The sequence below is a fragment of the Pungitius pungitius genome, chromosome 4 (genome assembly GCF_949316345.1).
Source record: "Pungitius pungitius chromosome 4, fPunPun2.1, whole genome shotgun sequence".
NCBI classification, from domain to species: domain Eukaryota; kingdom Metazoa; phylum Chordata; class Actinopteri; order Perciformes; family Gasterosteidae; genus Pungitius; species Pungitius pungitius.
This window is the reverse complement of record NC_084903.1, coordinates 25,547,511-25,564,104: the sequence shown is the minus strand read 5'-3', so window position 1 is coordinate 25,564,104 and position 16,594 is coordinate 25,547,511. Positions and strand designations below refer to the sequence as shown.

The window sequence follows — 16,594 nt, the reverse complement described above, 5'->3', positions numbered from 1 at the left end:
TCTGTATTTTTCAGCACTGAGTGACACAAATGGCTTTAAATTGTAAATGATCTTAACTGTGGAGATGTGATTGGTCAGGGCGGCCCTTAGTGATGCCACTACCATCAAAAGTCAGATTACAAATAAAAGTCCTTTCACACAGTTTGAACATTTTTGAATCTTTTCTGTCATATGAACGGAATGTATTGTACATGTTTTACATTGTTCATTGTGTCACATGACACCCTGTAGTCTGTCCATCCTGATAGACGGATCCTCCTCTGAGTTGTTCCTGTGCCGATGTGAGGGTTTGGGGACAGAGGGTGTCGCATGTGTACCGACTGTAAAGCCCTCTGACTTAAATTGGTAAATTTTGGCCTATACAAAATACAATCAATTTAATTGAATTTCATTGTAAAATTGAAAGAGCTGAAATAAACTAATGCTGCAATGAACGAACTGTTATGAAAATAGTATTGTTATGTTTAAAAGCATGATTACGATAAATATTACTATTTTATTAGTATTGTTGCTTTTCAATGTGTGCATTGTTTATTTGTATTGTTATACTTGTCATCATAATTATTATATCATCAGTATCATCATGTGAACGTTTCAATGTGTTTATCTCAGTCATTTGCACCATTTTGACATGGATGGACTTTAATCCGAGGAGCCACTGAAGGCACCACGCTGGTACCCCCCCTCCCCTCCTATAAATCACCCTCCTCCCCTCTGCGCCGAATCCGAAGGCTGGGACCCGAAGGACACAAAGGAGCAGAACCTCGTGGACGTGGTGAATGGGCTGAAAGCGACCTGAGACCAGCGGTGGCGTCCGTGTGATGGGAGCCGAGCAGGATGGGAAACAAGCAGACGACCTTCACCGACGAGCAGCTGGAGGCCTTTCAGGTGTTGGAACATGACGCATTACCACTAGGCACGATTACTGTTATCCTGTGATGATGTCACGGCATGGAGCAGATTCCTCTGCACATCCATCACTGTAATTGAAAGTCGGAGGAGGTGCTGGCCGGTGATTGGCCGCCCCCCCCCCCTCCTGCACCCTGCTGCCGCTGCATGTGATGCTGTGAAAGCAGATCCTCCCAGAGGAGCAGCTGCACATCTGTGACGTCTGTGTTTGTTTACAGGACTGCACCTTCTTCACCAGGAAGGAAATCCTGAGGTGAGGTCACCAGAATGAGGCACCTTCATAACCTGAGAGGGAGGGGGTGGGGCTACGGGTCAGCTGACTGAGCTTAAAACCCCCTGGGTGTTACTTCTTTGACCCAAAGTGATGTTGACGTGATGAGTGACAAAACGTCAAATAACATCCACCAGGGAAAGTGATGTTCTGATCCAAGGTCAGTTATTAATTAGAAATTCTACATCTTAAAAAGAAAAAGACTTAAGTTTCAGCCGTTTGGTGCTTTAGAGAAACTTAAAACGTCTGTTCTCATGAATTAAAATGTATAATTAAATTACCAATGATCAAAGTATTGATATCACCTATTTATACCGAAGCCCCGCCCACTGTAGTGCAGCAAGATAGCCAAAGGCTACAAAAACACACATCTCTAATGTGAAATGAATTAAAACATGAAAACATTGAACAGAAATATTAAGAAACATGTTGTTGTCCTGTTGATGGATGATAAAGTTCATCCTGAAAGGAACATGACCTCGTTAGTGGAGCTTTTATTGTCACACGATCAACCTTAAGGTTACATGGACGATATCGTGAACTCGCTCCTCACCTGGTGCCTCTGGATTACACCAACAACCCCGACATCAGGGTTCCTCCCACGCTCATTGTCACTATGCCGGAGTTCAAGGTAGGTAATCTTCTGTTGACCTGTGACCTTTCACCTGTGATCCTTTACCTGTGATCATCACCTGTACCGAATATGATTAAACATTTTTCTCAGTCAGTTAAGACTGCTCCTGTGATTGATTAACCTGTGGCAGGAGAACCCGTTCAGAGACAGAATAGTGGAAACGTTCTCTGAGGACGGAAACGGGAACCTGAGCTTCAACGACTTCGTCGACATGTTTTCTGCTCTCTGTGAAACTTCACCCAGAGAACTCAAGACCATCTACGCCTTCAAGATCTACGGTGAGACAAAGGTCAACAGGTTATGTGTCGAATGGTATGTAGGTTGACAGGTTAACAGGTCGATAGGTTGGAGGTAAACAGGCAGACAGGTTGGCAGGTAGCCTTCAAGCTCTACGATAAGACAGAGGTCAACAGGTGATAAGTGTTCAGGCAGGAGGTTGGGAGATAGGGAGGTAGGTAGAGAGACATCTGGGCAGAGAGGTAGACTAATAGGTAGACAAACTATTAGACAGACAGGTGGACAGATGGGTAGACAGACAGTTGGACAGGCAGACGGACAGCTAAGTCTGTCCTCAGCGTGATCTTGTGCTCCAGACTTTAACAGGGACAACTTCATCTGTAAGGAGGATCTGAAGAAGACCCTGAACAAGCTGACCAAAGGAGAGCTGACCCCAGAGGAGGTAACACTAGTCTGTAACAAATCCATGGAAGAGGCCGACCTTGATGGGGACAGCAAGCTTTCCTTCTCCGACTTCGAGAATATGGTCTCAAAGGCTCCGGACTTCCTCAGGTACTATCTAATGCCAGACGTGAACCTGTAGGGCATCTCACAGTGAGACATCCATCCCTCTGGAGGACCTTTGTCGTCTAACAGCTGGAAGTAATCATGTCTCTGCTTGTGTCCGCAGTAACTTCCATGTACGGATATGAGACATTTCGGCAGCAGAGGACGAACGTGCCACCTCGTCTTCAGGCATCCTCCTGAGAACTCAGACCCACCTCAACTCAGTGCCTGTCCTTTGTGAGGGTCTTATTCTGCTCTGGACTCAGAGGGCAAGCAGTAAAACCCCTTTTCCTCTAAAGAGGTTTGAATGGGGATCATTTTATACAGAGAGAGGAGCGATCTCCACCGAGGATCTCTTGGCCAACGGGGCTTTTCTGACTTCCGTGCTTTGCAGAAAGGTCGGATCCATCGAAGGGATTCATTATCAAAAGCACAGTTTTAAAGGGCAACACGTGACGAGCTCTGCAGCGGGTCTCTGCTCGTTACAGCTGTTCGCTTCCTCGTTCTGGTGCTCAGCGACAATCAAAGTAAACTGTAGTTCAGTTGATGGAAGGGCTCTTTGTCATCTCACCTGTACACGGCTTTGATTAATCTCTTTCCCCGAAGCTTTGTTCACTCATGAAATAAATAAATAAATAAAATATACTTCTGTTTCTTTGTAAAACCTATTCTCCAAGAAACTGATCCAGGTGGATCTGTAACATGAGTCCACTCTGGAGACACTACTTCTGGTGCTCCAAGCTTCAGGTTTCCTCCAAATGACGCCAGAAAACAGAATGGTGGTTTTAAATTAAGACAGTAGACATATTTTGTCCTTAAACTTCATGTTTTTGATAATCATCATAATAATAATAATTGATGAATGATGATTTAGTTACAGGTTATGTAATAAAATTCAATAAAAATACAAAACATTTCTTTGAAGTTCCAAAGTTACAGTTACAGGAATCAAAAGACCACAGAAGGAGACAGGAGACATTTATTTTACAGTGACACCGGGCGGCGGGAGGTGGGACTGTCACACCATCATTATTTAATACAAATATGAATGAATACATCAATGAAGCAACAATTAAATTCTATTCATTTTATTTTGTATAGCCCAAAATTTCGCAAATTAACGCCGCTTCTGATACAGAATGTTAAACACCACTTGAATCAACATTGTTATCCCTATATTTAATATTGTATATTAGGTAATTCCAGTCCCATGGTGTAATGGTTAGTGTGTGAGTGAGTGTGTGTGTGTGTGTGTGTGTGTGTTACAGCTGAACTCAGTGACTCTGCAGCTGGAGTCCCACTGAGCTTTGAACAATGTAAGTTATTTCCATTACTGGGTCCAGAGCTGCTGCTGCCAGGGGGACAGGGGGGTCCGGGCTTTTACACAGACCATATATTTTAATGTAGGGGAACATTTGGACTTCCCCCTTTGACCCCCCTTCCCCCTCTACCCGGGTTGGAGGTGAAACACTCTCACAGTGGAGGCAGACGGCTCGGCACACAGATCCTGGATCAGATCCAGCACGGAGCGTCTGAGGACACACAGCTGGCCTCCGAAGAGACGGGTTCCTAGAGACCAGAGAGACGGACCAGAGAGACGGACCAGAGAGACGGACCAGAGAGACGGACCAGAGGGACGGACCAGAGGGACGGACCAGAGGGACGGACCAGAGGGACGGATCAGAGAGGTGGACCAGGAAGACTGTAGAGAGACAGTAGAGAGATGAACCAGAGGGACACACCTGGGAGACGGACCAGGAAACCAGCATCGGCGTTGATCCTGGTTCCTGGTTCCTTTCACCAGGCTCATTGGGCCTGTTGGACCTCAGAATCCCTGCCGTCAGGGAGTCCTTCATGTTGGAGTCCAATCTCCAAAGACTTGGCACAATTCATATTTGATGCATGTGTTATAAATTATTTTTTTACTATTAAAGTCTCTCCTGATTGAAATATATTTAATAATAATAATAATAATATTTTAATTCCAAAGGGCTAATCATCAAACAAAAACCTCACACATTTTTCCTTCATTATGACACAGATTATTCAAAAAGACCTCATGCTTGTAGAGATATGACCTTTTTATCGTGACCTAAATGTTGGCTGTGTCTCAGTGAAAACATTTTTTTAACAAGAAAAACCCAAATAATAATAATGATGTTATTCAGAACGTTTTAAAATGTCGCGTTTATTTTCATTTATGAGAAAAATCTGCACTCAAACATCCGAAATCTGAAAAGCTCAACTTTATTTCCAAAGACAAACCAAGTGAACCATTAACATCATAGTTGTGGCGTTGTTTTTTAAATTTTTATATTCATTTAATACAAAATTCACAGTTTGAGAGATTAAAATGAAAGGAGACATAAATAGTTTGATTAAAAAATGTAATGTAGACAGAATAAAAACAGAAAAAATAAAAAGGTTCATAAAAGTGCAAACGTATTAAAAAATATTGACTTTCTAACATCGCTGTTTACGACTGAACTACAATAAATAGAGCGTATTGATTTGTAACTTGAAAGTACAACTTTAATTTGAGTATTGAATCATAAGGAGAACAGGAGATACTTAATGTCTACATCTGTTATTTGTGCTTTTATTGTAACGCTCAGAAGTCCGAAAATCTAGATGAAACAATATTGAAAATATTTTGGTCGTGACAGTAAAACTAATTAAATAAACTTTTGTTTTGAAAGGATTCTTGTTCCTGTCACCTCTATGCAGACAATAAACTCAGTGTAAATATTTGAAATATGTTCTTTAAATACGTCGTTATCTAAATGTATTGGTAAATGTCCCAAATATTTATAATGACGACATCTCTAAAGCTCATTGGACCAAATATCATGTGACACATGTGAGGACCGAGGACATCATCAAATGCTGATGTGAAGAGATCTGCTATCGTTCCTCTCTCTGTGTAATGAAGGCACGTGAAGTCAGCTGATCTCGCTGACGGGATGGCTGACCTTTGACCTCCCAGTTGAAAGCCCTTGACCCCTTGAGCAGCTCATGTACAGAAGGACAGCTCTGGTCCTGCTGCAGACCAGCTACTTCAGCTTCTTCTCGTCCTCCACCTCCTCCTCCTCCTCCTTGTTGTTGTTGTTGTTGTTGTTGTTTAGGCCGAGGTCTGGGTCAAAGCCCGGCGGGTTCCTCAGGGCGCGCGGCGCTAGCCTCTTCTTCAGGAAGAGCTTCTGGAGGAAGCGGCTGCTGAGGCTGAGGGGGCAGTAGCTGTGGATGAAGTACATGAGGCCCACGCCGGGCCCGGCGAAGTAGCGCGCCCGCGGCCTCGGCGCCAGCAGCGCCCGGGCGATGGTGTCGGTCACAGGGCTGAGGTCGGTGTTGGCCTGGCTGGCGTAGCGGTGAAACAGCTCCTTGGTCTCCGTCAGGTAGTCCTCGCCGTACTCCTCCAGCAGCGCCGGGGGCAGGGTCCGCAGCAGCTGCTTGTGCTGCTGCTCCCAGTAGGCGCGGTTACTGGACTGACCTGCGGGGGGACACAGAGCCATGTGGTTGCCACGGCAACGGGACTTCCCAGCATGCATTGTTTCACCGTGCCAACTCTCCAGCTGGGTGAACTCATCCGGTCTAGACTCTGAGTCTGAGCTGGGACCAGAACTTTAAGGAAGAGCTCCACATCTTCTGTTTCCCCGATTGGAAGGAACCGTTTTTCTATCAAACCAACCGGGTCTTTACTCACATCCAGCACCAGAACCACCACAGAACTCACAAGAGGGAGGGGGCCACTTGCTGCGGATCAATGACGATCAATAATGTTCTGATGGGATGTTTCTACGTCTTAACATGTGTTCAGCAGAGATCATCTGAATCTCTAATTTGATGTCACCCACATTTCTACCTGTGCACCTAAAGGTGCCAGGTCGGTCCTCCACGGCCCCACAGGGACCAACAGGACTCTCACGGTTAACAGGAGAGAACAACCTGTCTTCTCATACAACCAGATCGTTAAGTGTGATCAGGTTCATTCCCATTTGACTCGATCAGCTGCTGATGGCCCGATGATGTCACCACACCCAAAATCAAATGGTTTAAAGAAACATTTATCGTGCCGTCAATCATTGGAATAATTTCCCACTGAATATACGTACAATGAATAGTCTCCTTCAAGTACTATCTGAGAATGCACAATTTAACACATATTTACTGTATGAATGAAATAATGAATGAAATACTGTAATAACTTATTCCGAAATATTTCTGATGATGTTTACAATGACACAAGGTTTTACTGCTTTTAATTTATCATTGAAGCTTAGTTCCTCCCACTTTGGGGACAGTTTATGGGGATCCCTTTATCTCATGAGGAGGACACCGTTTACACAGGGAGGTGGTGTAGAGGTGGGTGGTGTTACCGGTCTTGAAGGAGGAGGGCAGGATGGTGCACACTTTGACCCCCCAGGGCTCTAGCTCGTGTCTCAGCGTGTTGACCAGGAGGTTCAGAGCTGCCTTCGACGCTCCGTATGCTGCTAGGCAGGGAAACGGCTGGTCACCTGAAACACAGGTATGGCAGAACCATGACATCATCAGGACATCACCCACACTGACCAATGGGCTTCAGCTCCTCAGTAAACATGGGTTTATGGTCTCAATCTCGAGTTCAAAGTCAAATAGACCATAAACAGAAGACGCTTTAGGGCGGGGCTACACGCGGATTGACAGATCACTAATAGACCATAAAGCCTCAGTCCATATTTGGTCACATCCTGTTCACTTATTTTGTCCGTCCTTAAACCTGTGTGTGTGCCGCTAACACACCGGCCGGGCTGGAGATGGTGATGATGCGACCTTTGGCCTGACGCAGTAGCGGCAGGAAGCTCTTGGTGACGCTCAGCGTGCCGAAGAAGTTGACGTCCATGCAGCCACGGAAGTTGGACATCAGAGAGAGCTCAATGTCTCCAAAGTTCACACACACACCGGCATTGTTCACCAAACCCCACAAACCTGAGGACACACACAAGAGGAAGAGGAGGAGGAGCAGGAGGATGAAGAATACTTTTCCTGATGTGTGTATTTGATGTTTGTGTCTGTCTCTCTGTCTGTCTGTTGGCCTGTCTGTCTTTCTCTCTGTCTCTTACTGCCGTTGTCAATGAGTCGCACTTGCCCTCATCACAGGCCTCCGACCCACAATCCCTTGCTCTGTTGTTGTTACGAGCCACTGTGGGATCTTTTGTTTTGGTGGGAAGTGTTCCAGAGCCGAGGAGAGATAACAAGGATCAGGGCAGTGAGACACCTGGAGGAGACGCCCAGGTGACAGAAACAAGTCAAACCTGTCTCAGAAACACTATATGGGAATAAAATAAAAAAAGTCTAACACCCTTCATGTTCCACGCGTTTTGAATTTGACTCATTCATTGATCTATTAAATCAATGTTGTTGTTTTTTTTTCAAAAGTTGATCTACCTGACATTGATTAAAATACGTTTTTTTTCAAGCTTATTTCAATCGTGTTTCTTTTAGTTGATGGATTTCTTTTTCTCTTTAGTGTTATTATTTATTGAGGTGTCCTGTTACATTTCTCCAGTGCAATACGGCCATCGTTTTGCCTTTGAATGACCTTAGGGGGGGCAGGGGGCAGATTTTAAAGCCAATCCTCACACGTTTAGGCCTTAAACACGAGTGGCCAAGAAAGCTGTCGATCATTTCCGTACGGGTTTAGTCGGGTCCAATGGGATCAGATGATTTAGAAAGAGAATGAGGCAATTTGGAAGATTATTCTTAATTACTCCTCATTTAATCCTCAGTTGTCCTCAGTCCTCAGTTTCCTCCACATAAATGTATTGCTCCGTCTGTCCCCAGTTACTCCTGTTACTCCTCCTAAATCAATTCAACAGTTATTTAGTTGTTTCCATTCCTGCCTCAGTGGTTTTCTTGGAAAGTCCTCATTGGCTGGTGTGTGCAGTGGAAACACACTGGCGCTGTGGACAGTGAGCCGAACCACGGAGCGCTTTAAACAAACATGTGGCTGCTCGGCTCCAACAGGCACTCGTTACCTTTGAGGCCCAGCTTGGCCTTGGTGTCCAGTAGGGCCTGGTGGACCTGCTGTTGCTGGGTGATGTCCACCTGGAGGAGGGTGAGGCGGGGGGAGCAGCTCCTCTCTAGTTCTCGAGCTCCCTCTCCTGAGAGGTCCAACACTGTGGCGAACACCTCAAAGCCGAGATTGTCCAGGTGCTTCGCCGTCGCGGTCCCAAAACCAGAGTCACATCCTGCAGGGACACGAAGACCGCCTCATCATCATATTACAGTGTAACAACAATAGATTATCATCACATATTACAGTGTAACAACAATAGATTATCATCACATATTACAGTGTAACAACAATAGATTATCATCACATATTACAGTGTAACAACAATAGATTATCATCACATATTACAGTGTAACAACAATAGATTATCATCACATATTACAGTGTAACAACAATAGATTATCATCACATATTACAGTGTAACAACAATAGATTATCATCACATATTACAGTGTAACAACAATAGATTATCATCACATATTACGGTGTAACAACAATAGATTATCATCACATATTACGGTGTAACAACAATAGATTATCAACACATATTACAGTGTAACAACAATAGATTATCATCACATATTACAGTGTAACAACAATAGATTATCATCACATATTACAGTGTAACAACAATAGATTATCAACACATATTACAGTGTAACAACAATAGATTATCATCACATATTACAGTGTAACAACAATAGATTATCATCACATATTACGGTGTAACAACAATAGATTATCATCACATATTACGGTGTAACAACAATAGATTATCATCACATATTACAGTGTAACAACAATAGATTATCATCACATATTACGGTGTAACAACAATAGATTATCATCACATATTACGGTGTAACAACAATAGATTATCATCACATATTACAGTGTAACAACAATAGATTATCATCACATATTACAGTGTAACAACAATAGATTATCATCACATATTACAGTGCTGAAGGGTTGTAGCAGGCGTGGATCCTTCGGGCTCTGGAAGGATGCAGACCACAGCAGGGTTGGTTCGGTAAATAGTTTTACTTTTCGTGATCACACTCAAACAGGCTTTCGACGTCCCACACGCTCGTCCAGCGACTCTCCCCCAAAATGGTGAAACACAATCATTAATTTCCCCAGCTGAGGCCCATTGCCTCCACCTGCCACCGGTCCCTGAGCCACTCCCCCTCTCTCCCATCTGCAGCCGAGCCAACACTACGCCCAGCACCACCTTTATAAATCCTCAAACACTCCCCGACGTGACAATGGGAACGAACCTACCCAGCCAGCAGGAGCTTGAAAGTCTGTGATTCCGTAAAGGGGGGGGATTACAGCGTTCACCTTTCACCTGCTTGGCGACGTCAGCCTGCTCCTGCGGAGGCTCTGATTGGTTCATTGCACAGCAGTTGTTTGGATAGCCAGCAGGTTTGGACATGATCTGGCGTCTGTGCTCGGCCGCACGAATCAATCAGCCCGAACACAAACTCAACCGAATCATCGTTTGGATTTATTGCCCCAATTCATAACATTCTGTGTTTCGGACTCATTGTGCTGCCAGCAAACAGGCCAACTGTCAGTCAGAAAGCTTGTTAGCTCACTTTTCTGTGTTCTAATCAGTGGAATAAAAGGATGAACTAAATGTCAGGGAGGGTCAGATCGGTGCTGTGCTACATTAGATAAACGTCCTTCTGGAGGTGAGCTGCAGATCAGAAGCGCGACACCAGAAGCTTTTTTAAGGAGCACGGAGCTTAAAGAGGGGGCTAATGCCCCCCCACTCATTCCCTTTCCCAGAAGTCTCTGCAGCTACAACCTGATTTCCTTGTGTTGTCCACGTTGCTGCTGCGATCCTGTGAATAAAGGAATATCTTATCTGTCAGCCTCTGGACTTCGGAGACGGGGGTTCTTCTCCATCAAAACAAACCAGTCGGGGGGCTGCTGTTGCCACGGGAGACGTGTTCCGTTATGCAATGAGGGCTCTGAGGGCTCTGAGGGGCCCCCTCAGATGGAGAAACAAACGTGGATTGCAGGTGCAGAAAAGGTCAGAACACATCTGTCTCTGGGTGGAAGCCAGCTGCAGCTCCATCTTCACCAGAGCCGGAGCTTCATCAGGACTCCGGATGACTGATTTGAACAAGTGCATCTGCATAAGGGCCCCCATCGGGTGACATGAGGGGTCACGAGCTGACAGCTGGTTCTTTTCTTAACCGTCCTCACTGTGTCTTTGTGACCTCATAGTGTCTAACCTCTCATTTATTTATGACCTGACAGAGAAGAGCTTCTGCAGACAATAAATAATCCAAATATTTACTGCTCAGCAGCTGCGTTAAAAGATGCGTTAGGAGGCCTCAAGCAGAGCTGTGTCCAGCTGGAGGTCATCACAGCTCCAACAACATCACTTCCAGAGGGATGAGGTCATTTGAAGATGAGGTAATGAGGGGATGAGTTAATGAGTCAATGAGGGCACACACTGTCCTCATGATTTCATTTTCATGATCTTAATGTTATGATGGTGTTCTCATCTCGTTCTCATGATGCAGAATGACTGTCATCGTTTGGGAGCATGTGGCCTTGTGAATGAATGGTTCGCCGCACATCCTCGTATGATGATGTCATTCCTCCCTGCCTGAGTTCTTCTTTACCTGGATGTGTGAGGTGTATGAGTTTTTGTGATGTTGTTCTCATGATGTTGTTCTTGTGATGTTGTTCACGTGATGTTGTTCTCATGATGTTGTTCTTGTGATGTTGTTCTCGTGATGTTGTTCTTGTGATGTTATTCTTGTGATGTTGTTCTCATGATGTTGTTCTTGTGATGTTGTTCTCATGATGTTGTTCTTGTGATGTTGTTCTCATGATGTTGTTCTCATGATGTTGTTCTCATGATGTTGTTCTCATGATGTTGTTCTTGTGATGTTGTTCTCGTGATGTTGTTCTCATGATGTTGTTCTCATGATGTTGTTCTCATGATGTTGTTCTCGTGATGTTGTTCTCGTGATGTTGTTCTCATGATGTTGTTCTCATGATGTTGTTCTCATGATGTTGTTCTCACGATGTTGTTCTCATGATGTTGTTCTCATGATGTTGTTCTCATGATGTTGTTCTCGTGATGTTGTTCTCATGATGTTGTTCTCGTGATGTTGTTCTCATGATGTTGTTCTCACGATGTTGTTCTCATGATGTTGTTCTCATGATGTTGTTCTCATGATGTTGTTCTCACGATGTTGTTCTCACGATGTTGTTCTCACGATGTTGTTGTCATGATGTTGTTCTCATGATGTTGTTCTCACGATGTTGTTCTCATGATGTTGTTCTCATGATGTTGTTCTCATGATGTTGTTCTCGTGATGTTGTTCTCATGATGTTGTTCTCGTGATGTTGTTCTCATGATGTTGTTCTCGTGATGTTGTTCTCACGATGTTGTTCTCATGATGTTGTTCTCATGATGTTGTTCTCATGATGTTGTTCTCGTGATGTTGTTCTCATGATGTTGTTCTCGTGATGTTGTTCTCACGATGTTGTTCTCATGATGTCCTTATCATAAACTTGCTCTCTGTTGTGTCTCCAAACATTCAAAATGTAAACTTCTCCTGCTCTCGGTCCTAAGGCAGTAGAATCATGTTCTTGGAGACACGGTTCTCATTGCTTCTTTGCTTGGAAACTTGTGCCGTCGTCCTACTGAGAGCAGAGGTCACGTGACCTGGAGGAGGAGCTAACAAGGAGAGATCTATTACACAATGCTGGCTATAGTCAGTGTGAGCAAAAACTCACAAGAAGCTGCTACAATATGCTGAGCTGTGATTGGTCTGTATTCCCATGGAGAGAATCCTCTATTGACATGAAGCAACTGGAAGTACTTTAATACAGAATACAGAGAGCAAGACATTTAAGTACAGAGAAAAAAAGTAATTCATTAGACAGAGAGTGTGGGTAAAAAAGAAAGCAGATGTATATTTATGAAATGAGGAGGAAAGAAGACAAAGAGAGACCAGGGAACGTGAAGAGGAATGAACTTAGTGTGATTTGTGTTCTGGTGCTTTTCTTGCATTGCAGCTGTGTAACTAAACCTTTGGACCAGAGACGTCTCCTGAGAGATCAGCCGACCGAAGCTTGACAGAAAATAACTGCGACAATGCGAGGGATGGCCTTTCTATCTTGAGGGGTTTATTCCCAAAGGCCCCGCCCACTTCCCTCCCTGAGCCGCCATGATGAAAGGACTCCTTTGATCTCGCTGAAACGTTTCAGTATTGTTGTTCTTAGCTAATTGATTCACAGTATTACAGGATTTACATTTGGTTCAATTAGCATTTCTAAGAGGTTTACTGGGGCCTTTTTCCTTTTCTATCCTTAGCTCCTATATCCACAATGACCTCACGCTGACTTCCTCCGGACCCAATTAACGCTGGGCTCTGGACCCAGCTTCACTTCAGCTCTCACGAGCGGGACGCCGTCCAGACTGTAATTGGACCTGATGCTTCGCTCTTTGGACGGACCAGTGGGAACGACCAGTAGGAAAGACCAGCTTGACGGACCAGTAGAAGTGGCCAGTAGGACGGGGTTGACTTATGCTTTGGACGAGTTATGACTTCTTATTATAACCAACAAAGCTCTCTAAGAAGTCTTGGGATTCATCATCAGTTGTAACAGATACTGAAAGGAATTAGAATTGATTGACTGTGGATGTATTCATTCTAGAACTGTAAATCAGCAATTTGTAAGATTTACCAACAACAGTTTTGATCACTTCCATGTGAAAGATACTGAGGAAAAAGCATGAATATTATACTGGATCTTCTGCACACAGACATCATTTGAAGAAACTGATGAATCAATCAGAAGCTTATCAGGAGCGTGATCGATGATCCAAGTGTTCATTAGTTGGGCTTTGAGTTTTCTCAGAGGAGCTGGTTAAACATGACAAAAGGTTTATTACAGTGTTAAAGTATTATATCCTCAAACTCGCTTATCTTCACTCAGCAGTGTGTCAACCTGATTGGAGATGTTTGTGTGACCCAGATCTCCTTGCTGCTTGGGAGGCCAGAACCACACCTTGGTCCAAAGTCCTTCAGTGTTCATTTACATGAACCCGAGAGGAGCTGATCCCGCAAAGGCCCATGGGAACTGTACTTGTTGGATGCTGAGCAGGTAGATATTTTAGATAAAATTGTAGCTTGTACTTTCAGTGCTCCACACCTGCCCTTTGGGGCCACAAGGTGACGGAGCCTCTACTTCCTGAGTCCATCTATGACCCCCACCTGCAAAGGTCCTTACACACCAGGTCGGCCTGTGATGTGGATCAGGACTGGAGTCTACAGTGACAAACTTCAGTGGAACCACGCTAATGTTTGTTAGCAATGTAGCATTACAATACTTTGACCTTTTATTGACATAACTATGAAATATTTATATCTGTTAGATATGCTAATATATGGTTAAAGTTGACTTTTAAACTCAGGGCTTCTTCAAAATGAAAGTCCATTTGGCCTCTTTCTGTGAACCAACATAAGAATTTTATTGTGATTTATAGCATGGATTTAAATGGTGGATTATTATTATTATTGTTTACAAATGAGTGTGAAACTTTGTTCCACATTAAAGATGAAGTGAAGCCTTCTGTTCATCATGAAAGTGATGAAACCGACCATCCAATGGGTTCTGGGAGTTCAATGAAAGACTTGCTGCTATTTGGATTTTATCCAAAATGCCAAATATTTGCATACGTGATTTGAACTGAACCACCAGGTAAAAGAACAACGGCCGTCTCCATGGTGACAGAGACAGACTCCGCCTCTCAGGTTACCTTAGGTTATGAGGCCGAGCCACTCGACGCGATTATCTCATTAACCGAAACACACACACACACACACACTGACACACACACAGTGACACACACACACACACACAGTAACAGCAGATACACACACACACACACACACAGACTGCAGATACACACACACACACACACACAGCAGACACACACACACAGTGACAGCAGACACACACACACAGTGACAGCAGACACACACACACAGTGACAGCAGATACACACACACAGTGACAGCAGACACACGCACACAGTGACAGCAGATACACACACACACACACACACACACAGTGACAGCAGACACACACACACACAGTGCAGTCGGATAACAGAAAGTTGGTCACTACGCTGCGATCGTTCTGCCAGCGGTCTCCTCTCTTATTGTGAAGGGGAGTCCCCCCCCCCCCTCCCCCTGTGTGATCACACACTCAGATCAGCCCCGTGGTACGGTGGACTTGGAGCGGGTTCAATGAGCCGGTCCTTGTCTCACACCAAGTGGGATGGAACCTTTCGTCTTCTTGCGGAGACACTGAAGTTTAAAGCGAGACGTGAGAGGACATTCTTTTCTCTCCTCTTTCACGCCCTCAGACAGCGACAACAAACAAACACAAGACCAGTCTACATCGACTCCCCCCAACGCCCGAGAGAGTGGGCGGGGCCTCCTCCTACCTGTGATAAGGACGGCCTTTCCGTGGGCTGGCAGGGCGGCGCCGGGCGGAGCCGGCCCGGGCTTGGTGGCGGAGTAGAGGCAGCAGGCGAGGCCCAGCAGCGCCAGCAGCAGAGCGGCCGGCAAGCAGATGGACCACAGGCGCTCCGCCAGCACCGTGGCCCCCAGCCACGCCACCAGGGGGGGGGCGGCGCCCAGGTGGGACGCCAGGAGCCGCTTCATGGCGCCGCCCACAAACACAGCCAGGACGCCCAGGTATATCCAGAAGGGGAAGGTGTAGTCGTCCATCATCGAGGAGATACAAGGCACCTGGGTTACCTGTTGGTCTCTCTGTCTGTCTCTTGTCTGTCTGCCTCCTCAGATTGCAACACAGGAGGGAGAAATGGTTCCTCTCTTGGAGTCTTGTCCTCTCCGTCTTTCTTGGTGTATATATAGAGGAGAGCTGCAGGGGGGAGGGACTACAGGCTGCAGCCCTGCATCTAATCCCCCCCCCTCTCCCCCAACACACACACACATACACACAGTTAAAGTTATCAAACAAACTACAACTCCTTGGCACACGAGTGGATTGAGGGTTGTTGCTGATCAGCCTGCCAGAAGGATTCCTTTGGCCGTGAGGTTGATGCCCAATAAAAGATTAAATCTGTTTATCTGTAACCTTGAACAGCTGAGAGAGCTGCTCCGTGTCTCTGTCAAGGAAATGCTCTTTAACCCCGTCTCCCCGTCAGGGAGGACAGCCGGTGAGTCTCTCTGCCACAAAGTCATGCTCTGCTGCTTCTTTCTTCGACCTCCGGTTCTTCAAAGAGAGTCCAAAGCTTCTTTTGTTAAAGTGTAATTCTGTGTAGTGACCAGCAGGGGGCGACTCCTCTGCTCCCATAGACGTCTATGAGAAAATGACTCTACTTCTGTGTAGTGACCAGCAGGGGGCGACTCCTCTGCTCCCATAGACGTCTATGAGGAAATTACTCTACTTCTGTGTAGTGACCAGCAGGGGGCGACTCCTTTGCTCCCATAGACGTCTATGAGGAAATGACTCTACTTCTGTGTAGTGACCAGCAGGGGGCGACTCCTCTGCTCCCATAGACGTCTATGAGGAAATGACTCTACTTCTGTGTAGTGACAAGCAGGGGGCGACTCCTTTGCTCCCATAGACGTCTATGAGGAAATGACTCTACTTCTGTGTAGTGACCAGCAGGGGGCGACTCCTCTGCTCCCATAGACGTCTATGAGGAAATGACTCTACTTCTGTGTAGTGACCAGCAGGGGGCGACTCCTCTGCTCCCATAGACGTCTATGAGGAAATGACTCTACTTCTGTGTAGTGACCAGCAGGGGGCGACTCCTCTGCTCCCATAGACGTCTATGAGGAAATGACTCTACTTCTGTGTAGTGACCAGCAGGGGGCGACTCCTCTGCTCCCATAGACGTCTATGAGGAAATGACTCTACTTCTGTGCAGTGA

The 16,594-nt window shown here is 45.4% G+C and overlaps 2 protein-coding genes across 4 annotated transcripts; one reads left to right on the top strand and one right to left on the bottom strand.

Moving 5' to 3' along the window:
• The first annotated feature begins 692 nt into the window (after positions 1–692).
• LOC119198298 (calcium and integrin-binding family member 2-like) lies at positions 693–3,242 on the top strand. Its single transcript, XM_037455279.2, has 6 exons — positions 693–888; positions 1,128–1,162; positions 1,700–1,811; positions 1,945–2,092; positions 2,408–2,603; positions 2,722–3,242. The coding sequence occupies exons 1-6, from the start codon at positions 838–840 to the stop codon at positions 2,741–2,743; spliced, it is 564 nt and encodes a 187-aa protein (XP_037311176.1). The 5' UTR covers positions 693–837; the 3' UTR covers positions 2,744–3,242.
• A 1,524-nt stretch (positions 3,243–4,766) lies between these two features.
• Positions 4,767–15,539, bottom strand: hsd11b2 (hydroxysteroid (11-beta) dehydrogenase 2). Of its 3 annotated transcripts, none has more exons than XM_037453466.2 (5): positions 15,137–15,536; positions 8,609–8,821; positions 7,374–7,559; positions 6,971–7,108; positions 4,769–6,084 (listed from the first exon to the last, which is right to left on the bottom strand). In XM_037453466.2, exons 1-5 carry the CDS (start codon positions 15,423–15,425, stop codon positions 5,651–5,653), a joined length of 1,260 nt encoding a protein of 419 aa, XP_037309363.2. In that variant the 5' UTR covers positions 15,426–15,536; the 3' UTR covers positions 4,769–5,650. The 3 variants fall into 3 exon arrangements, with proteins under 3 accessions (XP_062417944.1, XP_037309363.2, XP_037309371.2); XM_037453474.2 differs by lacking the exon at positions 15,137–15,536 and adding an exon at positions 9,931–11,797; XM_062561960.1 differs by lacking the exon at positions 7,374–7,559 and having other exon boundaries at positions 4,767–6,084; positions 15,137–15,539.
• Between the last annotated feature and the right edge of the window lie 1,055 nt (positions 15,540–16,594).